Source organism: Pezoporus wallicus, unplaced genomic scaffold, assembly GCF_028554395.1.
Source record: "Pezoporus wallicus isolate ANWC-B61680 ecotype Strahan unplaced genomic scaffold, APGP_CSIRO_Pwel_v1 contig_3486, whole genome shotgun sequence".
Classification (NCBI taxonomy): Eukaryota; Metazoa; Chordata; class Aves; order Psittaciformes; family Psittacidae; genus Pezoporus; species Pezoporus wallicus.
This window is the reverse complement of record NW_026642292.1, coordinates 3352912-3372973: the sequence shown is the minus strand read 5'-3', so window position 1 is coordinate 3372973 and position 20062 is coordinate 3352912. Positions and strand designations below refer to the sequence as shown.

Below are 20062 nucleotides of genomic sequence, written 5' to 3'. Positions count from 1 at the left end.
TGTTTTAGCACCTTTCTTGTAAGTAAGACCTAGATTAGGTAGAACATATACTGTGATTTCCGCCTCTATGTTATTGCCTCATTTTCCCAATCCTGCCCACTCCTGTGTTTCTTGCTTACTGCCGTTGCTTCTCCAGGACAGTGGCTCCTCCAAGGGATGCCTGTCTGTGGTTGGCATCTAAAGGCACTGCCTCATACACAGCTAATGGGAAGCTCTCCCAGCATCTTCTGGAGATGAAGGTACCCACCAGCTCTGTTACTCACAACAATATTTCCTTCTCTGGCCCTTAAAGACTGAGGAAAGCACAATGGCAATGGTGTAGTTTGGAACAGGAACTGGTCTGGTGATGCTGTGGGGTTTGTTTGGACTTTTAAGATACCATTGCAGAGTGCTGTCACTGGAAAGTGGCAAAATGTGGAATACACCTGTTGTGAATGTTTAGCTTTGGTGTTTCAACAGTGACTAAGTCTGACCTGCAGTGTCTGTGTGGTCTCTCGCTCTATACTGAGTAAGGAATCTCCTTCAGTTGGAGGGAGGTCAAATATGTCCTACAGGTCTGAGTTTAAGCTGTTCCCAGTGTACGAGCAGAAATCTTTGTTTGCAGTTTCTGCTGCTTGTGCTGTTCCTAGAATATTTACAAGATTTACTTTCAGCTGGTTGTTCCCAATGGTTATTTTAATGGTAATGCTGCAGCTATATAATTTGCATAAGCTTTTCTAAGAGCAGCACCATAAAAGGTGAGATCAGCTGCAACAGCCTAGAAAAGTACCAATTTGAGTATTTGGAGGTGGCTTTCTATGAGTATCTTGGTGTGAAGGGGCAGCTAAAAGGCAAGAGAATGAGCTTGAAATCAGCTTCAGAGGAGTTATGATATCCTGCAAGGACTGCGTTACACTATGACATGGTGGCTCCTTTGGGCAACTGACTTGGAGGTGCCTAAGAGAGAGGGGACAGAACTGGACTGGTGGCTTCAGGTGTCTTCTTCTCCTGCAGTTTCTCTGTGCAGTAAGACTGTGGCATTGAGACAGCAGTGCTGGGTAGGAAAACAGGAGCTGGTTGGGCTGCTTCTGTGAAGGCTTGTGTGCAGGAATGCTTGGAGCAAGAGACACTAGCACCATATCCAGGAGGAACCCATTGCTTTTGGCCACCAGGAGCAAAATGTCTGCTACTGAGGGAAGGGAGTATTGACAAGGATTTGATAGGGAAAGGCAACCTGTACAAATCCTTATGAAAGTCCCCTTTCCCCCACCATCCTCTGGCAGGATGTGCCAGGGGTGTCTAGGAGGAAGCTGCAGGATCTTACTGCTGGATACCGGAGTGGTGATGGCAGAGAAGGGATTTGGAGGTTGCTAAGAGTGTGTTTATTTATTTGCTGAAGGTCCAACAGCTCCCTTGGTCAGAGACACACTCTCCATGTTAACAGAAAGGCCATTAATTATTTAGCAGCTGAAAATGCCAGATGGCAATGGCTCTGCTGCTTGCGGGAAGAGGAGGGGGAGGGAGATGTGCACGTGGGGGGAACAGATTGAGAGCATCTCCATAGAAAAAGGCTGACCCCAGCCAGAGGTCTCAGTGGCCCAGGTGTTTTTGGAGCTGCCTGATGACAAGCAGGAGGCAGGCAAGCCAGGGCAAACAGCTGCCACTGGCCGGAGTGGCCCGCTCATTTCCCACAGATCTCCCCTTGCTGGGGTTCCCCCTTCAGGGATTGTTATCCTAATGGGGCCATGCTGGGCCTCAAAGTACTGGACTGGGAGGTAGGCCACAACCCAGGGCACTACAGGAAGGCTTTGCCAGCCCAACCCTCACTTCACACCTAACTGCAGGAATGGCACTTCAGTCCCAAGTCTGCTGGGGTGCCCTTTGGAGCAGTAGCAGCTTACCTCAGTTGTTTTGGTAGCCCCACTAATGGTCAGCTGTCCCAGCTTGGCCTATGTTGTCTCCATACACCATGGACTGGACAGACCAATACTTATATGGCTAGGGACCTCTAAGGAGAGCTGAAGATGCTGTAGGCAGTATGGGCAGATCTGTAGCAGACGCTGAAGCCCATGCCCCAGGTGACAGCGCACCACATGCACTGTAAAAGGGACTCCTGTGAGTCTGCATGTCCTGGGCATCTTGATGCCTGCACTTCAGCGGCTTCTGACATCACTTCAAAACATCTGTGCAGGTAGCTGGATGCCAGCCTAACCATTGAGTAGGGTGAGCCTCTGTCTGTGCTAGGTTCATAGCCCTGGTCCAAGCACCCCAGCCACTCTTTCGGTGGAGATTTGTCTTTGGACTGGCATTTATGCTTCAGAAATGAAGAAAATAGGAAGTCACCATCTCTCTGTGTCTAATTTGAAAACTGCAGGCACCAAGGGTAGTTCTCAAGCTCTTCAACCCTCTTCAGGGCCTGGTTTGAGAATCCCTTGGGAATCCCTGGTGTCCCACTGATTGCATTTGTCAGGTTTTCAGAGCCCTTTTTTCCCCTGTGTCAACTCTGTGTTTGAAAACCTCCCTCTTCCTCAGTCATTCCTTTCCCTGGGTGAGGAGGTCAAAGAGAGTCAGTCTCAGACATGTAACCTGTGTCAGCTCCTCCCTCAGCACCCCTGTCCTACCTGCTTTGCTCAGCTGTGGGGTGGAGATGTCTGGGCTCCTCAAGAGCTTTAGGGCAGGACTAATCTCTTTAAGCAAGAAGCTGCATGCATGGTCTAAGAGAGAGAGGCTGAGGCTACAGCAGTACACATAAAACCACGTGCTACTGTAGTGTCCCATCTGTCACACTGACACAGCAGAAGTAAATGTTTCCCAACAAAAGAAAATCTGTGTATAGCTCAGAAAGATCCCCTTTCTAAGCCAAGGCATTTTGTGTGTGCTCTCCCTGTGCTCACCAACGACCTCCCAGTCAGGTTTCCTTTGGTGTTGAAGAAGAGTTGCTCCTGTCTAGGAAAAACAACCATAAACACTTTGTATCTCCAGGTCCCTGGAGGTGCTGTCTGTCTTTGCATTCTCCATTGCTTAATCGGACTGTGACTCCTGCTGTTCTTCCATCCTGTTCATGTGGGCTGAGAGCATCCTGCAGCAGGGATCAGCTGTTGCTGGGTGACTGCAGGGGCTGCAGCATGGTCCCTGTTGTGACTGGAATATAGATAAAAAGGAGGGAGAGGAAATAATGCCCAGTGGCTTGCATACAAGGCTCAGAGGAATGTTAATAAGTATGCATGCTGAAGTTTCATGTGGCCTTTGCAATGACCACAATATAGTGATAACAATATACTGTGCTCAGCATGTCTGCAGGACAAGGCACTCATGTAACTCCTTATAAACTTTAGGCTGGCCAGATGTTCTTGTCAGGAGCACAAGTCCCCAAGAATAGGGATGTAGAATACCTGCAGTTGGAAGGGCCCCCTTGGAGGTCATCTGATAAATGTCCTTGTTTGGGACCAGGCCAACTTCAAAGCATTGTCCCGAGACAATGCTTCTTTGTCTATCTCTTCCTACCCCCCACCAGTAACCTCTGTCTTCCTCTAAGCAGGATTTTTAGCCCTCTAGAATTACCTGCCTAAAAAGTACCAGACATATGGTACATCTACTTTGAAAGGAACAGAGACACCCATCTGTCGGCCTGACCCAGTCTCAAGGGAGGTGTATTGCCTACCAGGGGCACAGATCAGGGATGTTGAAGAGAGGCTGACTGCTCTAGTAAGTCCCATGGACTATTACCCACTTCTAGTGATCCATGTGGGTGCTAGTGGTACAGATAGCAGTAGCCCGGAGAACATAAAGAAGGATACAGAGCCCTGGGAGAGGTGGTTAGGGGCTCTGGAGCTCAGACAGTCTATTCATCAATTTTCCAGGATAAAGGGGAGGACCTTAAAAAGGTTAGGAAGATTGGCCAGGTTAATAAATGGTTAGAAGGGTGGTGCTATAGTCAGGGGTTTGGGTATCTAGAACATGGGACACAATTTAGGAGGCCAGGTCTACTGGGGGCTGGTGCAGCTGGTCGTGGTTTTGGTAGGAGGCTTGCCAGACTGGTCAAGGATGCTTTAAACTAGATGTGTTGGGGAAGGGGGGCATCATTCCATCCCAACACACCCAGTCAGTTGCAAGCACCTGTAATAAATGCTCGGAACAATGCAGAGATATTCCAGCCGCTCCAGCCAGTGAGCTGGCTTCATTTGGAGCTCGGCTCAGATGCCTCTATACAAACACCCGTGGCATGGGGAGCAGACAAGAGGAATTAGAGATGTGTGCACGTCTATGGAGGTATGATATAATAGGCATCACAGAAACATGGTGGGATGGCTCCTGTGACTGGAGTGTTGGAATGGAAGGTTACAGGCTCTTTAGAAAAGACAGGGTTGGCAGGCGGGGAGGGGGAGTTGCCCTTTATGTTAGGGATAGGCTGGAGAGTATGGAACTCATGTCTGGTGACAGGAGATCAGTTATAAGAGTTTGTGGGTCAGGGTTAAAGGGAGAACAGCGATGGGAGACATTACTGTGGGGATCTGTTACAGACCGCCTGATCAAGAGGAATCTGTGGATGAAGCACTCTATAGACAGATAGGAACAGCCTCACGCTTGCAGGCCTTGTTTTCATGGGGGATTTCAACCACCCTGACATCTGTTGGAACGATGGTACAGCCTGGCACAAGCAATCCAGGAGGTTCCTCTAGTGTGTGAAGACAGCTTCCTTCTACAAGTAATAGAGGAGCTGACAAGGAGAGGTGCCATGCTTGACCTCATGCTCACCAACAGGGAAGGGCTCGTTGGAAATGTGATGCTCCAGGGCAGCCTTGGATGCAGTGATCATAAGATGCTTGAATTTGAGATCCTCAGGACAGTGAGAAGAGCATGCAGCAAGCTCACTGCCCTGGACTTCAAAAGAGCAACTTTGGCCTCTTCAGGAACCTGCTTTGGAAGGTTCCATGGGATATAGCCCTAGAGAGCAGGGGGGCCCAAGACTGTTGGTTGATATTCAAGGATCACCTACTGCAAGCTCAGGAGTGTTGCACCCCAACTAGATGGAAGTGCATCAGGAGGGCCAGGAGACCTCCTTGGATGGATAAGGAGCTGCTGAGGAAAATTTGAAGGAAGAAAGAGGCTTATAAAAGGTGGAAGCAAGGACAGGCGACCTGGGAAGAATACAGGGATGTTGTTCGGGAAGCTAGGGACCAGGTTAGGAAAGCTAAGGCCCAGCTAGAATTAAACTTGGCTAGGGATGTTAAAGATAACAGGAAGGGATTCTATAGGTACATTGCAAATAAAAGACAGACTAGGGACAATGTGGGCCCCCTCTGGAAGCTATCAGAAGAGGTGGCTACCCTGGATTTGGAGAAGGCTGAGGTTCTGAATGACTTCTTTGCCTTGGTCTTCACTGGCAAATGCTCTGATCGCACCACCCAAGTCTTGGAAGGCAGACACAGGGACTGTGAGAATGAAGACCTTGGGCCCACTGTAGGAGAGGATCTGGTTCGAGACCATCTTAAGAACCTGAACATGCACAAGTCCATGGGACCTGATGGAATCCATCCACGGGTCCTGAAGGAGCTGGCAAATGAAGTTGCTAAGCCACTGTCCATCATATTTGAAAAATCATGGCAGTCAGGTGAAGTTCCCGATGACTGGAAAAAGGGAAATATAACCCCCATTTTCAAGAAGGGGAAAATGGATGACCCGGGGAATTACAGACCAGTCAGTCTCACCTCTGTGCCTGGCAAAATCTTGGAGCAGATTCTCCAGGAAGGCATGCTAAGGCACAAGAAAAACAACAAGGTGCTTGGTGACAGCCAGCATGGCTTCACTAAGGGGAAATCCTGCCTGACCAATTTGGTGGCCTTCTATGATGGGGCTACAGAACTGATGGACGGGGTAGAGCAGTTGATGTCATCTACCTGGACTTGTGCAAAGCATTTGACACTGTCCCACACGACATCCTTGTCTCTAAATTGAAGAGACATCAATTTGATGGATGGGGCACTCGGTGCATAAAGAACTGGCTGGATGGCCGCACGCAAAGAGTTGTGGTCAATGGCTCAATGTCCGGCTGGAGACCAGTAACGAGTGGTGTCCCTCAGGGATCAGTGTTGGGACCGGTCTTGAAGTTTAACCATGCCAAGTGCAAGGTCCTGCACCTGGATCAGAGCAATCCCAGGCACAGCTACAGGTTGGGCAGAGAAGAGATTCAGAGCAGCCCTGCAGAGAAGGACTTGGGGGTGTTGGTTGATGAGAAAATGAACATGAGCCAGCTTCAGTGTGCACTCACAGCCCAGAAAGCCAACCATATCCTGGGCTCCATCAAAAGGAGCGTGACCAGGAGGTTGAAGGAGGTGATCCTGCCCCTCTACTCTGCTCTTGTGAGACCTCACCTGGAGTATTGTGTGCAGTTCTGGTGTCCTCAACATAAAAAGGACATGGAACTGTTGGAACAAGTCCAGAGGAGGGCCATGAGGATGATCAGGGGACTGGAGCACCTCCCGTATGAAGATAGGCTGAGGAAGTTGGGGCTGTCAGCCTGGAGAAGAGAAGGCTGCGTGGAGACCTCATAGCAGCCTTACATATCTGAAGGGGGGCTATAGGGATGCTGGGGAGGGACTCTTCATTAGGGACTGTAGTGATAGGACAAGGGGTAACAGGTTAAAACTTAAACAGGGAGAGTTTAGATTGGATATAAGGAAGAAATTCTTTCCTGTTAGGGTGGTGAGGCACTGGAATGGGCTGTCCAGGGAAGTTGTGAATGCTCCATCCCTGGCGGTGTTCAAGTCCAGGTTGGATGAGGCCTTGGGTGAGATGGTTTAGTGTGAGGTGTCCCTGCCCATGGCAGGGGGGTTGGAACTTGATGATCTTAAGATCTTTTCCAACCCTAACTATTCTATGATTCTATCCTAACTTGCAGCCTTTTCAGAAGAGACTTTAGGGACCCAACCTGGTAGCCGTTTTGAAAGCCCCCTAACAACCTATTAACAGACCACCATGAGAGCACCCCAAAGACATCCCCACTGTCCCAGGGTGCCTCTCACCCTAGTGATGTGGTTGGCCTCACCACAGTCATAGCTGTCCTCCTCTGAAGGCCACACAGCTCTCCAGGCACCAGAAGCAGCTGGCTAAAGGTGCTGATGGGGCCTCCAAAGTACAGGAGCAGGCAGGCCGAAACATGTGGAGAAGAGACTCTGGCTCTGATGTCCCCATGCTGTGTTTGTTAGGGTGTGATGTGCTCCTTCCCCCTCCTGTCCTTCTGGTGAGTGCAGTGGCTGTTCAGAACTGTCTTGGCACACAGGTCCTTGACATCCCCATGATTAATAGCCATGCTGGCTGCTGTATGGTGTTTCTTCCCAGGGATCTCAAGTGCTGCAGGTTTGGAGTGGATCCTCTCCTACTTAAAGCATGGTGATAGGACAGGTTTTTGGAAGCAAGCCACAGTCTTGGCCGTTAATAGTGTTTGCTGCTAGTGAGGACTGTAGCCTGTGGTATGAGCTCCTGGGAAAGTGGAGGGAAACCTGAAATTTAGGGTTTTGAGAAGCTGATTCTTCTGAAGACATCAAGATATCTTGGAAGGAGCAGTTCTGCTCTGCTGGAAAGACTGGAGGTCCCATGACCCCCAAGTCACACATATTGTGATGCTGGAGGAGAAGGGAGGGCTTAGGAATGCTTTACACACAGTAGATATCTGGCAGTGGGGAGCAAAGCAGGCACAGTTCCGGCAACCCAGTTGTTAATGTCATTATTGTTCTTATTCTCAGAAACTCATCCAAATGCTTTGGCTCCTCATTCCTGCCTGCTGACCACACCAGCGTGGCCATGATTCAACCAGCTTCCTGGACCGAGGGGCAGAGGTGTTGAAAGACCTGTCTCAGGTGTGATGGAGACAACCAAGTAGCATGGGGTTTAATGGGGTGGGGAAAGGGAAGGAGGTACTGTGAGATTTCTCCAGCATTACCTACTGCCCTGTGTCCCATAGCCCATCCTTGGAAAAAGTAGGACTGGGGGAACTCCAAGGTCACCAGCTACTCCGCTCCCCTCCCTGCCCTTAGTGAGCTCCTCAGACCTTGCTGGGGGACCTGGAAGAGGCCCTTTTCAAGCAGAAGCTTCTCCATCTGTACCACTGTCCCTGTCTTGCAGGGTGAGGCCAACGACACCACTGATGGAGAGCGTGTACTCAGTGGAGCCCGCAGCTGAGGGTGCCAGCCCCACCTCGCTGGATGTGCTCAACTTCCTGGATACGCTGGTGAACAGCACAGAGGAGCAATGCTTCAGCGCCCGCTCCCGCAGCACCGTCCTGGAAGGGCTGCCGTTCGGTGGTGTGCCCACCGTGCTCGCCATCAACTTCATCCTCTGGCTGGTGAGTGTGCCAGGAGGGTGCCACGTTATAGCACCACAGTCTGTGGTGTCAAAGACTGGCTGTGAGTATAGGGGGGATGTGTGTGTTATGGGTGCACTTGAAGCCACATGCGAGAGCAGCCTATGTATTAGTGCATCTGGCTGACTGGGGTAACAGGGGTGTGTGCAGGGGACCAAGAGCTTTGCCCACGTCCTGGTGAGCAGCAGGTGGCACTGGGGCAGAAATTGTGAGATCAGGGACAGGAGCAGTTTGGCTTGAGCTAAGAGTGTTGCACCAGCTTGGGCTCAGGGGTGAGAAAACAAAAAGGTGGGATGTGAGGAGAACCCACCAGGTGAGACCTCACAGCAAAACCCTCCACCTCTCCTCTTCCATCTTCTTCCAGCTTCTCCTCCTGACCTTCTCCTGCCTTCGGAAAGCAGCTTGGGACTATGGGCGCCTGGCTCTGCTGATGGACAATGATAGGTGAGGAGGATGCAAGGCCACCACTGGTGATGTCTCTAGCCTTTCCAAGAGGGCTAGCACTGCAGGGTGGCCCACGGAGAAGCTCAGCAGGTGTTCCTATCCCTCCTTCCCACTGGGATTGCCTGGCTGCCATTGCCCATGGAGGTATGGGCACTCTTTTCTGCAGGGAGAGGGAAAGCCTGGGCCAGCTTTGATTCCCTCTTGCAGGCATTGTCTGGTGACTGTGCTCTTGACGCCAGAGAGGGCACTGTCATGGACAGGACAGAGGCCCAAGAGCTGCTTTCAAGTGAGAGCTGAGCTGCTGCCTCTCCCGCTGCTGCTCTCTCAGGATAAGCAGGGGTGGCCAGCCCAGGAGGCAGACCCACAGCAGTAATACTGCTCCTCATGTCACAGGGCAGCTTGCCTGACCCAGTCTTCAGGGTACATGCAGAATTTCACCAAAAACACGGTTGATCTGGTGCAAGCAGAGCCCAGACCAATTTCCAGGTGCATTGTGCTGCCAGCATCTGCCTGCCAGAGCACAGCTTGCCCCAGGCAGCAAAGCAGCTTTGCACAGGCGGGTGGTGTCTGCAAGGCTGAGCAGCCCACAGGAGAAAACTCTATAAAAGGCCTTTTCCTGCCTTCTCCCCTCCCCAGCTCTCTTTGGCCTCAGGCTCTGTGGCTGAGCCTGGCAATAGACAGACGTGTTTCCATCCACCAGGGAGGTGAAAGGGGCAATCAAGACTTTAAATGCAAACTCAGATTACATTCCTTGTTACTGTAACACCATTTCGGAGGGTTGAAACTAGTGGAAGAGAAAAAATATGGTTCAGCCAGCCACTTGTCCTTGACCTAAGTCATAGTCTTCATGGGCCACCCCACTGTGGGCCAGGGCCACAGAGAAGGTACAGGGAATTGTCAGCACAGAGGCAGCAGGATGCAGCACCCGCCCCAAGCCCAGTGGTGGTTGCTGGTCCAGCCCCAGTGCAGGATGTGGGGAGAGGGAAGGCATTTCCTCAGCTGCTCCCTAGAAGTCTGTCGAAGAGCGCTCACGCTCTCCTGTCTGCTGCTTCTTTCCTGCCTCACCTCTCTGCTCTTCTCCTCACTGCAGTCTGACATCACTTTTCTATGGAGAGCAGAGTGAGAAGGAGAAGTCCCCATCAGAGAGCAGCCCCCTGGACACCGACAACAAAGACATGGTAAGTGTTGATGGCCATGGCAATGGGAGCCCTGGCTGGGCTTGTCCCTGCCCAACCCACCCTGCTCTTCACCAGAAACACAGCTCAGAAGTTAAATGGGCGAAATTAAACACTCCAGCGCAGGGTTTCCTGCTTAACACCTGTTAGCAGCAGTTTCTTTGTCATGGCTTGTTTTGAGGCATCTACCTTGAATTGCAGCTAGGAGGGGATGCTCCTGCCAAGGCAAGCATCTGCTGGCTGCAGGGACCTAGTCAAATGCATGACCAGAGCCTCTTTGTATGCCTGCAGGAGCCTTTCTGGTCCAAACAGGTCAGAGTCCCCTGGATCACACCTCCACCTCTGCTGGTATCATCTTTTTAAGTCATCCTTTTTTTCTCTCTGCCACACCAGGCATGAACCAGGCTTTGCTGGAAACAGGCACAGACAGACACATTTTGCTGTCTGTCTCTTTATTTTTTGGCAGCAGAAACTCAGAAATCAGTCATTATGTGTGACTATGAAAAGAATTACATGACTTACTAAAAAAAACTAGGTAGGAAAGGTAAAGAAGCAAAATCCTTGCAGGTGGCAGGAGTCCTGTTTAAATACTCTATACTCCGGGCAAATAAATATCGCTCATCAAAAACTAAGGGAGAAAGACCCCAGGGAAAGCCAGAACAGCTAAAGAGCAGATTGAGGGAGATTATTAGAATCAGGAAGACATCTTTTTAAGAGCCAAGCTGTTCCCAAATGAGAAAAATCTAAATTTTGCCCGGTCAGATTTGAAATGCACTAAGGGATGAGAAGAACAGATTTGAGGAGAAATTTGTAGAGTGCATAAAAGCAAGTACTGGATTTTTTCTCATGAATGAAGAACAGGAAACCTGCCAGAGGGTTATAGGGCTGATTGGTAGATGTTGAAGATAGAAAACACTTGCTGGAGAAGGTGAGAATGTGGCAGGAAAGCTTGGTAAATGTTTGGTTCCTGTATCCAGTGAGGAGGAGCTTGGACAAATTCCTGCGTGGGAGCCCTTCTCTGTGGGGAAGCACCAAAGCAACCCTCCAGCAGCAGGACTGGAGGATAAGTTTGCAATAAAAGCAACTTGACAAATACTCACTACCATCACAAATTCCTGGTAGCCGGCACAAGACTTCTCACTCCCCCTGAGACAAATAGCCAAGCTACTGACAGCTGTGTCCATCCTCTCTCCTGCACGTGGGGATCCTAGAGACATGGGAACCAGCTCATAAATGCTGGTTTTCAGGAAGGTTTCTGGAAATTCAAGAAATTACATTCCAGGAAAATTGGGGTCTGCACAGACAGCCTCCAAGACATGGTTTTGCAGAGCAGAGCCTCAGAGTGGGGTGCAGGGGGGGAGTCAGCCTGATTGTGCTAAGGGGGTGTTGGCTCCCCATGGAGTTGTTGGGGGCACAGGGATGTCTGCACCTCCAAAGCCTCCAGCTGCAGTTAATCAAACTAAGCTGAGCTGTGAGGTAGGAGGGAAGGTCCTGGCATGAGTAAAGGCAGGGGATGGAGAGGAAGAAGAAGCTGCCAGCTCTCACAGAGCAGGGTAAGGGAGTTCTGCAGCAGGCTGCCTGTGGTCCCTCCTGTCCAAGGCTGGCATAAACCCTCCAGAACGGGGTGAAGAGGAGGTATCAGATGGCTGCGTATTATTCTGTACAGCCATGACTGTGAGGACGTCGAACTTGCATGAATTCCGGTGTCAGTAGAATGTAAAATAACGCACAGGGGAGAAAACCCCTAATATCATATATGCAATGACAGAGAATAAGGTATTACACAAGATATTAGTGCTCCTGTATCACTCTACAGCAGTGTCGGCTCAGCGCTCAGTAGTGGCCAAAAAAGCGCATTGCACGTCAGGAACTGCCGGGGAGGGGGGCAGAGGAGGATGTTGCTGGAAGCCAGGAGCCTGTGTTGCAGTGGTGCCCCGTGTTTCCTGTTCCTCTCAAGGCAGCTGCCTTTGCCACCGCTGCAGACGAGCGACTGGGCTGAGCATCCCGGAGCTGGGGGCTTAGCCTCAGCACCGCACCACCTCTGCATGTGTCCCCAGCATGTGTCAAGCCCTGGATCCTCATCAGTGAGGTTTTGGGGTGGTCACCCCTGGCTCACCCTCACTCTTTTTCCTTCCAGGGATTCTGCTCCTGGCTCCTTTCTATCTACCAGATGAAGTAAGTGTGTGTCCCTTGCATCACAGCCATGCCCCCACCACTAGTTGCCCGTGGGGAGCTGGTGCCCATAGGTGTTGGCCCACCACCTGGAGCTGCTGGGACCAGCAGCAGAGCAGAGGCCTCTTAAAACATCCTCTCCAGAGAGAGAGCAGACTCACCTCTGTGTTTTCTCCTGGCCCCTGGATCTTATCCCAAAGAAAAGGGCTTCAACCTCTTCTGGTAGGAGCTGGTCTTGTAATGGGGTGACAGCCCAAGGGCTGCTTGTGTCCCTCATCCACTCTGTGCCCAAATACTATTTGCCACAGGCAGGATGCCATCAGTTGATGTGGGTTATGTGAGGCTGGAGCAGCCAGGGTCCTCAGGGTGGGAGGTGATGGGTAGACACCACCAGTGCTCACCCCCACCTGTCTCTCTCCCAGGGACGAGGAGATTCAGAGCAAGTGTGGGATCGATGCCACCACCTACCTGTCCTTTCAGCGGCACCTCCTGGTCCTGCTGATGCTGGTCTGCGTGCTTTCCGTGGCTGTCATCCTGCCCGTCAACTTCTCAGGGGACCTCCTGGGTAGGTGCTTCCCCAGCTTCGGCATGGCTCTGGACTGTGGTGCAGGCTCCCCAGCCTCAGGGTGAGCTCTGTGCTGCTGGGACAGAGGGCAGAAGAGCCTCTCCATCAGGAGCCCCCATGTGAGCAGGACAGCACCATCAGCTGTCAGACAGAAGAATACAAAAAGCAGGGAGCTCCAGGGCAGCAGGGGTTTGGTGGATACCTTGGGAGGTGGAAAAGGAGGGAGCAAAGACCAGAGCCATTAACCATGTGAGCACAGGCATGCACACCACACTGTTCCCTTAACATCCCGTTTCTCCTCTTCCCCTGCAGGACACAATCCCACCCACTTCGGCCGGACAACCATCGCCAACATCCCGACGCAGTACGTGGCTCTCATGTCCAGGGAGGGCTGTGGGTGCTGCCACTATGGTGGGCACTGCTCAGAGCACTGAGGCACAGTGCTGGTGACAGCCCCATGCCAAGGACAGAGACAGGTCTATGTGAGCAGCATGCTGCTTGCAGTAGCCCCCCGCCTTTCTGCATCACATATGAACACAGTTGTGGTGGCCAGCATGCTGGCACTGCTGACTGCACCCTGCTGCCAGCAGAAGTGCTCCTAGGGGTGCAGGATGGCCTCAGCTCTGTAGTGTTTCAGCCAACACCCTGACACTGCCCCTCTTGTCCTCAGGGTGAGGGTTCAGCAGCCCTGAAGTAGAGGTCCCACTGAGTGGCTGGGGTGGTCAAACATGAAACTCTGACTGCCAGACTGGTCTGAATGCCACGTGCCTGCCACAGTGCTCACTGATCTCCTCTTCCCCTCCTCCAGGGACCGTCTCCTGTGGCTGCACAGCATCTTTGCCCTCATCTATTTCATCCTCACAATCCTCTGCATGGCCCACCACTCTGTGCATCTTGAATACAGAGAGAATGAGAAGGTGAGCAACCATCCCTCCTCCAGCTCTGCCTTGTTCAGTGCTAAGGGACAACTTTATACCTTGTGGGAAGGATAGTCCCAGTCGGTAGGGAGAGCTTTAAAAACAGTCTGGACCAGCAGGCAAAGAGATCGCTGGTTTTCTCCAGCTTCTGGAGAAAACCTGGCCACCTGGTGGCAGATCTTTTTCCTTCTGCCTTGTCTCTTGAGATTGAAGTTCTGCTGTGTTTCTCTGGGAGGTGACAGTGTCCAGCAATGTCCCCAGCTTCTGGGATGAGCACAGAATCACAGAATCATAGAATGGTTAGGTTTGGAAAGCACATCAAGATCATCTAGTTCCAACCCACTGGGCATTAGGGAGGTCTGTGCTGACCTCCAGCGTGGCAGTTGGTGTCTCGGCTCGCTTCTGCCTTCCCAGTGGCTGGGCAAGCAGGGTAGCAGTGAGATGCCCCACAGATCCCTTGCCCACCTGTCCCCTCTGCCCCCCTTCCCCAGGTCGCCCGGACGCTGATGGTTACCCACATCCCCAAGGAGATCACAGACCCTTCCCTTATCATCAAGCATTTCCAGTGAGTACTGGTGCACCCGTCTGGGTGGCTGGCAGGCAGGTGGCAAAGGCTGTCCCCATCCCTGCCGCCTGCCTCTTTGTGCCACTGTGTCTCTGTGCCCACAGTGAGGCTTATCCCAGCTGCACCGTCACCAATGTCCAGTTCTGCTTTGATGTGCGCAAGCTGATGAAGCTGGATGCAGAGAGGTGAGTGCTAGTAGGTCCCCATTGCCTCTGCAGGTGGGGGTACTGCTCCTGCCCACCATGTTGAGGGATGTAGTCTGCCTCTCTGTCTGTCTGCCACTTCCCAAATGACCCTTTCCCCTTTTGACTTCCCGGAAGGCGCAAGGCAATGAAGGGACGGCTTTACTTCACCACCAAGGCACAGAAAGAGGGGAAGATCATGATCAAAACCCACCCGTGTGCCCGCATCTTCTGCTGCCGCTTCTGTGGCTTTGAGCAGGTAGGAGGGTACGAGCAGCGCTGTGGGCAGGCACAGTCAGGCTGCCACCACAGGCAAGGCAGAGCATGCAGCTTGCCTGTGCCCCAGCCCAGCGAGTGCGGCAGAGCCCTGGCTGCTCCCACAGGTGGATGCTGAGCAGTACTATGGGGAGCTGGAGGAGAAGCTCACAGATGAGTTCAATGCTGAGCGCAACCGCATCACACTCAAGCGGCTTGACATGGCCTTTGTCACCTTCCAGGATGAGCGGATGACGGCTGTGTGAGTACCCCTCGTGCAATGGCATGGGGATGTCCCCCAGCCTGGTGGCCACTGCTGCTGGGGGTCACCTTGCCCACTTCCCCAGCCAAAGCCAGGCGGTGGGTCTATCTCCTGGGTGTCTCTGCCGTCTGCAGAGATGGCTGCTCTTTTGGGGTTGCAGGCAGTGTCTTAGAAGAAGGTTCAGGGGTAGCCCTTTATCTAGGCCTGACCCCTGGCTCCCTCCTCCTGCAGGATATTGAAGGACTACAGCCACATTCGCTGCCGCAAGCACCCCCAGCAGTCCTCTGTCACCACCGTGGTCAAGTCACATCACTGGGGCATTTGCTATGCCCCTGCACCCAGCGATATCATCTGGTGAACCCCTGTGGTTGGATGGAGGGAGGGAGGGGGAGAGCAGTTGGGGGGAACTTGTGCCTGTACCTATAGAGAGCCCACATAGCTGTAGAATACCTGTGCCCGTATCAATAGGGCACCTTCCCAAGGTGGCAGGGGCCGATAGTCCCTCCTGTGATGACAGCAGAAGTCAGCAGGGGTGGCTGGGGTGATCACCTAACAGAGGCCAGGGCTTGGTCAGGCAAGGTGTGGGGTGATTGCCAGGCTCTGGTTTCTCCAGCTTCACTTCAAAGCCTCCTGGTGGTACAGATTCCCCCTGTGGCCATTCTCTAGTCCTGGGGGCTCTGCAGGTATCAGCACAGCAGCGCAGGATGGGTGAGCTCAGAGCAATGGCTGCCAGGATGGCTGGTGCAGGTAGTAGGAGGCAGAAGCTCAGGGAGCTGGGCTGAGATGCCCAGGATGCATGGCTTTTCCTCCACACCATGTCCTAGTCATGCTTTCCTCTCACAGGGAGAATTTATCAGTCCGTGGCACATCCTGGTGGGTGCGATTCATCCTCCTTAATATCTGCCTCTTCGTCCTTCTCTTCTTCCTCACCACACCAGCCATCATTGTCAACACTATGGACATGTTCAATGTCACACACCCTGTGGAAAGCCTCAAGGTAGTCCCTGGGGCCCCATGCCAGCTTTCCCAAAAGGTCTCCATTTCCATGCTCGTCCATGATGGGGAGAGGGCATCTACAATGGCCCAAGAAAATGAGCTATCACTGGGATGAGTGCTGATGAGGGGCAAGCAGTGGTCATGCCCCTGCTTGCCATCCATCCTCTTCTTGTGTTTCCAGTGGCAGAGCCCTGGGCATCTGCAAATTTGAGCTTTCTTAGTGGTGTCCATTGAGGAGGGCAGGTTGGTGTCCATGTGAGAAGAGAGGGGTGGGAAGAGCTCCAGGAGGTGTTAGGAGCTGCCAGCAGCACATCTCCTTCCTGCTCATTGACCTGTGAGCTGCTGGACAGGCACTGGGGCTCAGAGCATGCCCATGGTGCCTTTGGCTGGCCTCAACCCCTTATCTCCTGAAGCAAGTGTCCCTGATCAGAGAGGGGATGCCCCAGCCTGCCCCTTGCACACACCATGTTGTGCCAGGAGGCCTGGATAGCTGTCTCCAACACAACTGAGCTCTGGCAGGCTACTGAAGGGATATCCGGCACCTCTCCTCCTGCAGAACCCCATCATCACCCAGTTCTTCCCCACACTGCTGCTCTGGGCCTTCTCTGTCTTCTTGCCTTTCCTCGTCTACTACTCGGCATTCTTCGAGTCACACTGGACAAGGTAACAGGGCTGGCTCCCCCAGGGCTGCAGCAGATGCTCCCCACCAGCTGCTCTGCCATGGAGAAATGGAATGTTTTTGTCTTGCCTCCCCTCTCTGCAGGTCAAGTGAAAATCAGCTCACCATGCACAAGTGCTTCTTCTTCCTGGTGTTCATGGTCATCATCCTGCCCTCACTGGGGCTGAGCAGGTACAGACTGCCCTCTACACTGCTCCCCCTGCTCCCTGGCATGGATAGAAAGATTCCCTGCAGAGGAGGAGGGAAGGGGATGGCTAACCCTTGGGTGGTGGTGGAGCCCTGCTTGGGGTCAGCCCTTCAGCAGACCCTGAAAGAATGAGGTCAGATGTCTGCAATCCTGACCATCCAGGAGGCAAGCACCCATGCTATGGTGGTCACGTGTGGCAGAAGGGGCTGTTCTGGCAGTGTAGGGTCCAAGGGGTCTCACCTACCAAGGGCAGGGCAAAGCACACACCCTCTGGGTGCCCCCATATCACTCTGCAGCTCCCCCTCTCTCTGAGCTGCTCCTCTTCTCCCTGCTCCAGCCTGGACCTTTTTTTCCGCTGGCTCTTCGACACCCACTTTCTGGACCAGGCTGATATCAAGTTCCAGTGAGTAGCCAGGAGCTCCCGAACCTCCTGGAGCACCCAACAAACCAGCCCAGAGCGGCTCTCCTGGTCACCTGCCTGCTCTCACCCTCTGCGCCCCTGCGGCAGGTGCGTTTTCCTCCCAGACAACGGCGCTTTCTTTGTCAACTATGTGGTCACCTCCAGCCTGATCGGGACAGCCATGGAGCTGCTGCGCATCCCAGGCCTCCTTGTCTACACCACCCGCCTCTGCTTTGCCAAGTCTGAGCCCGAGCGGCTCCACATCAAGCGGGTACGTGGCCCTGCTCACCTCTGAGCCTGCACAACCCCAGGCACAGCAGGGACGTGCTAACTGGAAACTCAGGCTGTCTGGGTCCTGTGAGGAGGCTTGTGGGGACTTCTGGCCTCATAGAGGCTAGCAGGGGAAGGCAGTCTTGTTGGCTGGGAGCAAAGGCAATTGCAGCCTTTGCAGCAGCAGAGGCAGTAACGATGCTGTTGGTTGTGCCCCAGAGCCAAGCCTATCAGTTCCAGTTTGGACTGGAGTATGCCTGGACCTGCTGCATCTTCTCCGTCGTCATGACCTACAGCATCACCTGCCCCATCATTGTCCCCTTTGGTGAGTATGATCTGTGGCCCATGGTCCTGCTGCCCCTGCCTGTGCAAACAGCCTGTCTCAGCCACCAGCAGTGGTGTGGGAGCACAAGCTTCCTGTATGGTACAGGAAAGCGCCCTTGGGCATCATCCTCTGGGCCTGCTTTGCTGTCCCTGCGACCTGCCTGTCCCCATTATCCTCCCCTCAGAGGCCCCTCTTCCTCCTGCCAGGGTTGCTCTACATGCTGCTCAAGCACATGGTTGATCGGTACAACATCTACTATGTGTACATCCCCACCAAGCTGAACCAGCGCCTCCATGTTGCTGCCATCAGCCAGGTCGTGGTGGCCCCCATCCTCTGCATGTTCTGGCTGCTCTTCTTCTCCGTCCTGCGCCTTGGTAGGGAAAGACTGGGACTGCCTCTGCCACTGCTGAGAGTCACATCTGATGCTTGGGCAAATGAGCCACTGGTGTCACCCCTGAGTTAGGCTTGACATGGAGGGTGGGAAGGGGGAAGATGTGTTGGAGACTTGGCAGATGAGGGGAGTGTCAGAGTTCTGGGAAGTGGGTTGAGAGCGTGTAACACCCAAAGCAAGCACCAGTGCGGGTCTCAGCTGGATGTGCAGCAGGTCCTTGGAGGCTCATGTGCTTCCTAGTGTCTCTGTGCTCTAGGTCCTACCCGCCCTGTCACCCTCTTCACCTTTGTGGTCCTCCTCTCCTGCATTGTCTTCTCCTTCTTTGGCCTCTGCCTGAAGAAGCTGCAGCCACGGAAACCCTCCAGCTACCAGGTGAGCACAGGCAGCCACCCATCCTGTTCCGTCACCCCACTGCATCCCCTCCCTGCCTCTCTGGGCTGTGTTTGCCTTGGGGAGCCTGAGGAGGTGCCTTGTTGCCCCCCTGACTTCATCTGGGGACCCCCAGACCATCATTTCTTTCCTCCTGACCTCCCTCTCCGCAGATGTCTGACCAGTCTGAGGGCACGTTCAACGATGTGGAGCGGAGCAGCGTTTCCTCCACCCCCAACTCCAATGTAAGTATCCCTCCCCAGCCCCACCACAGTCACACCCTTTGCTCCTTGGGCCCTGACTCCCCACTGCCCCCTGGGGCAGCTCTTTGTGGCCACGGTCCTGCAGGAGCCTGAGCTGAGCCTGACGCCAGCGGCCTCCCCAGCACACCAGTCCTACGGCACCATGGGGAACCACCTGGAGCCAGCAGAGGACGGGGAAGACGAGGCACTGCAGAGCTTCGAGACAGAGCTGGAGACAGTGGAGGGCGAGTACAGGAGTGGCCCCGTGATGGAGAGCCAGGCCCGCTACCAGTGAGCATCCCCACTGTTGGGGCGAGGACCAGCCGTACCCAGAGCAGAGGAGAAGAGTGGAAGACGTGCCGGGGACAGGAAGGCAGGGGCCTTCCCATCACTGGTGGGGGCCACCTCAGTGATGGGGTGAGGGGATGACAGGGCTGATGTGAGGGGGAGACCCCATTGTATGGGAGGTGGTGGGAGGCTCTGACAGTCCCTCCAGCTGCCTGGACTGGCTCAGTCCCTCCCCTTGCTCCCCTATCCCCACCTGCCTCTTCCAGCCCATCGTGGAGAAGATGGGGTGCAGTGGTATAGGGAGAGGTTGTTTCTGAGAGGCCATGCTTTTGGGGCAGGAAAGAGGCCCTGGCCCCTCCATGAGAAGGAAGCAGCCCAGACAGCTGAGATGAATGTGCCTGCTGCCACTCTATCCGCGGGTCCCCAGTGGCAGGGGACAGCCACCCCTAACCCTTGCTTCACACCCTGCCTACCCATTGCTCATGGTGGCCACCCGGCTGCCTCCCATGGTGCTGGCTGTGCAGGCGTCTGGCCACCCCTGCTGCTGCCCCCATGGCTTTGTCCATTAAAGCAGGGACTGCCGAGACCCGTGTGCTTTGGTGTAGGAGGTGAGTGCCCTGGGCTGCTCCCGCACTGGCTCTGCCCCAAGGCAGGCATCAAAACACAAGTTGAGCTCTTCCCTGGCCCTCCCACTGCATCCCTTCAGCCTGCTGCACCATGCCTGTGCTCTTGGCTCTTTGGGGAGGAATGGGAGGTCAAGGGACAAGTGTGCTTAACGGCTGTGAGGGCAGCTCCTCATCATCTCACTCACCCTGGCAGCATCCCTATTGTGCTCATGCTCTCCCCGGGGATGGCCACAGGATCCAGTGTGGCTCTGTCCTGTTGCAACAGAAATGGTGGGGAGGAAGGGGGCTGGAAGGATCCTGGCCTCTGGGTTCTGGTCCACTGCATCCTTGCCTTTGCCCACAAGCCACAGCCATGGGATTTCCCCAGCAGCCACACCACCTCTGGAGTGAGTCCTGCAGTGATCGCTGTAAATG

The 20062-nt window shown here is 53.7% G+C and overlaps 1 protein-coding gene across 1 annotated transcript in view; it reads left to right on the top strand.

Moving 5' to 3' along the window:
- Window positions 1-19130, top strand: part of TMEM63C (transmembrane protein 63C) — a 32778-nt gene extending 13648 nt beyond the window's left edge. Inside the window, exons 2-24 of the mRNA XM_057428547.1 lie at window positions 7722-7835; window positions 8101-8320; window positions 8703-8782; window positions 9873-9960; window positions 12095-12132; window positions 12552-12694; window positions 13007-13058; window positions 13503-13611; window positions 14103-14176; window positions 14281-14361; window positions 14497-14617; window positions 14742-14875; window positions 15107-15229; window positions 15719-15872; window positions 16428-16534; window positions 16635-16721; window positions 17075-17140; window positions 17246-17408; window positions 17627-17732; window positions 17939-18106; window positions 18380-18495; window positions 18666-18737; window positions 18817-19130. Coding sequence (XP_057284530.1) covers window positions 8123-8320; window positions 8703-8782; window positions 9873-9960; window positions 12095-12132; window positions 12552-12694; window positions 13007-13058; window positions 13503-13611; window positions 14103-14176; window positions 14281-14361; window positions 14497-14617; window positions 14742-14875; window positions 15107-15229; window positions 15719-15872; window positions 16428-16534; window positions 16635-16721; window positions 17075-17140; window positions 17246-17408; window positions 17627-17732; window positions 17939-18106; window positions 18380-18495; window positions 18666-18737; window positions 18817-19029 — 2493 coding nt within the window. The 5' untranslated portion in view covers window positions 7722-7835; window positions 8101-8122 and the 3' untranslated portion in view covers window positions 19030-19130. The remainder of the gene's footprint in view (window positions 1-7721; window positions 7836-8100; window positions 8321-8702; window positions 8783-9872; window positions 9961-12094; window positions 12133-12551; window positions 12695-13006; window positions 13059-13502; window positions 13612-14102; window positions 14177-14280; window positions 14362-14496; window positions 14618-14741; window positions 14876-15106; window positions 15230-15718; window positions 15873-16427; window positions 16535-16634; window positions 16722-17074; window positions 17141-17245; window positions 17409-17626; window positions 17733-17938; window positions 18107-18379; window positions 18496-18665; window positions 18738-18816) is intronic.
- Window positions 19131-20062: the final 932 nt, after the last annotated feature.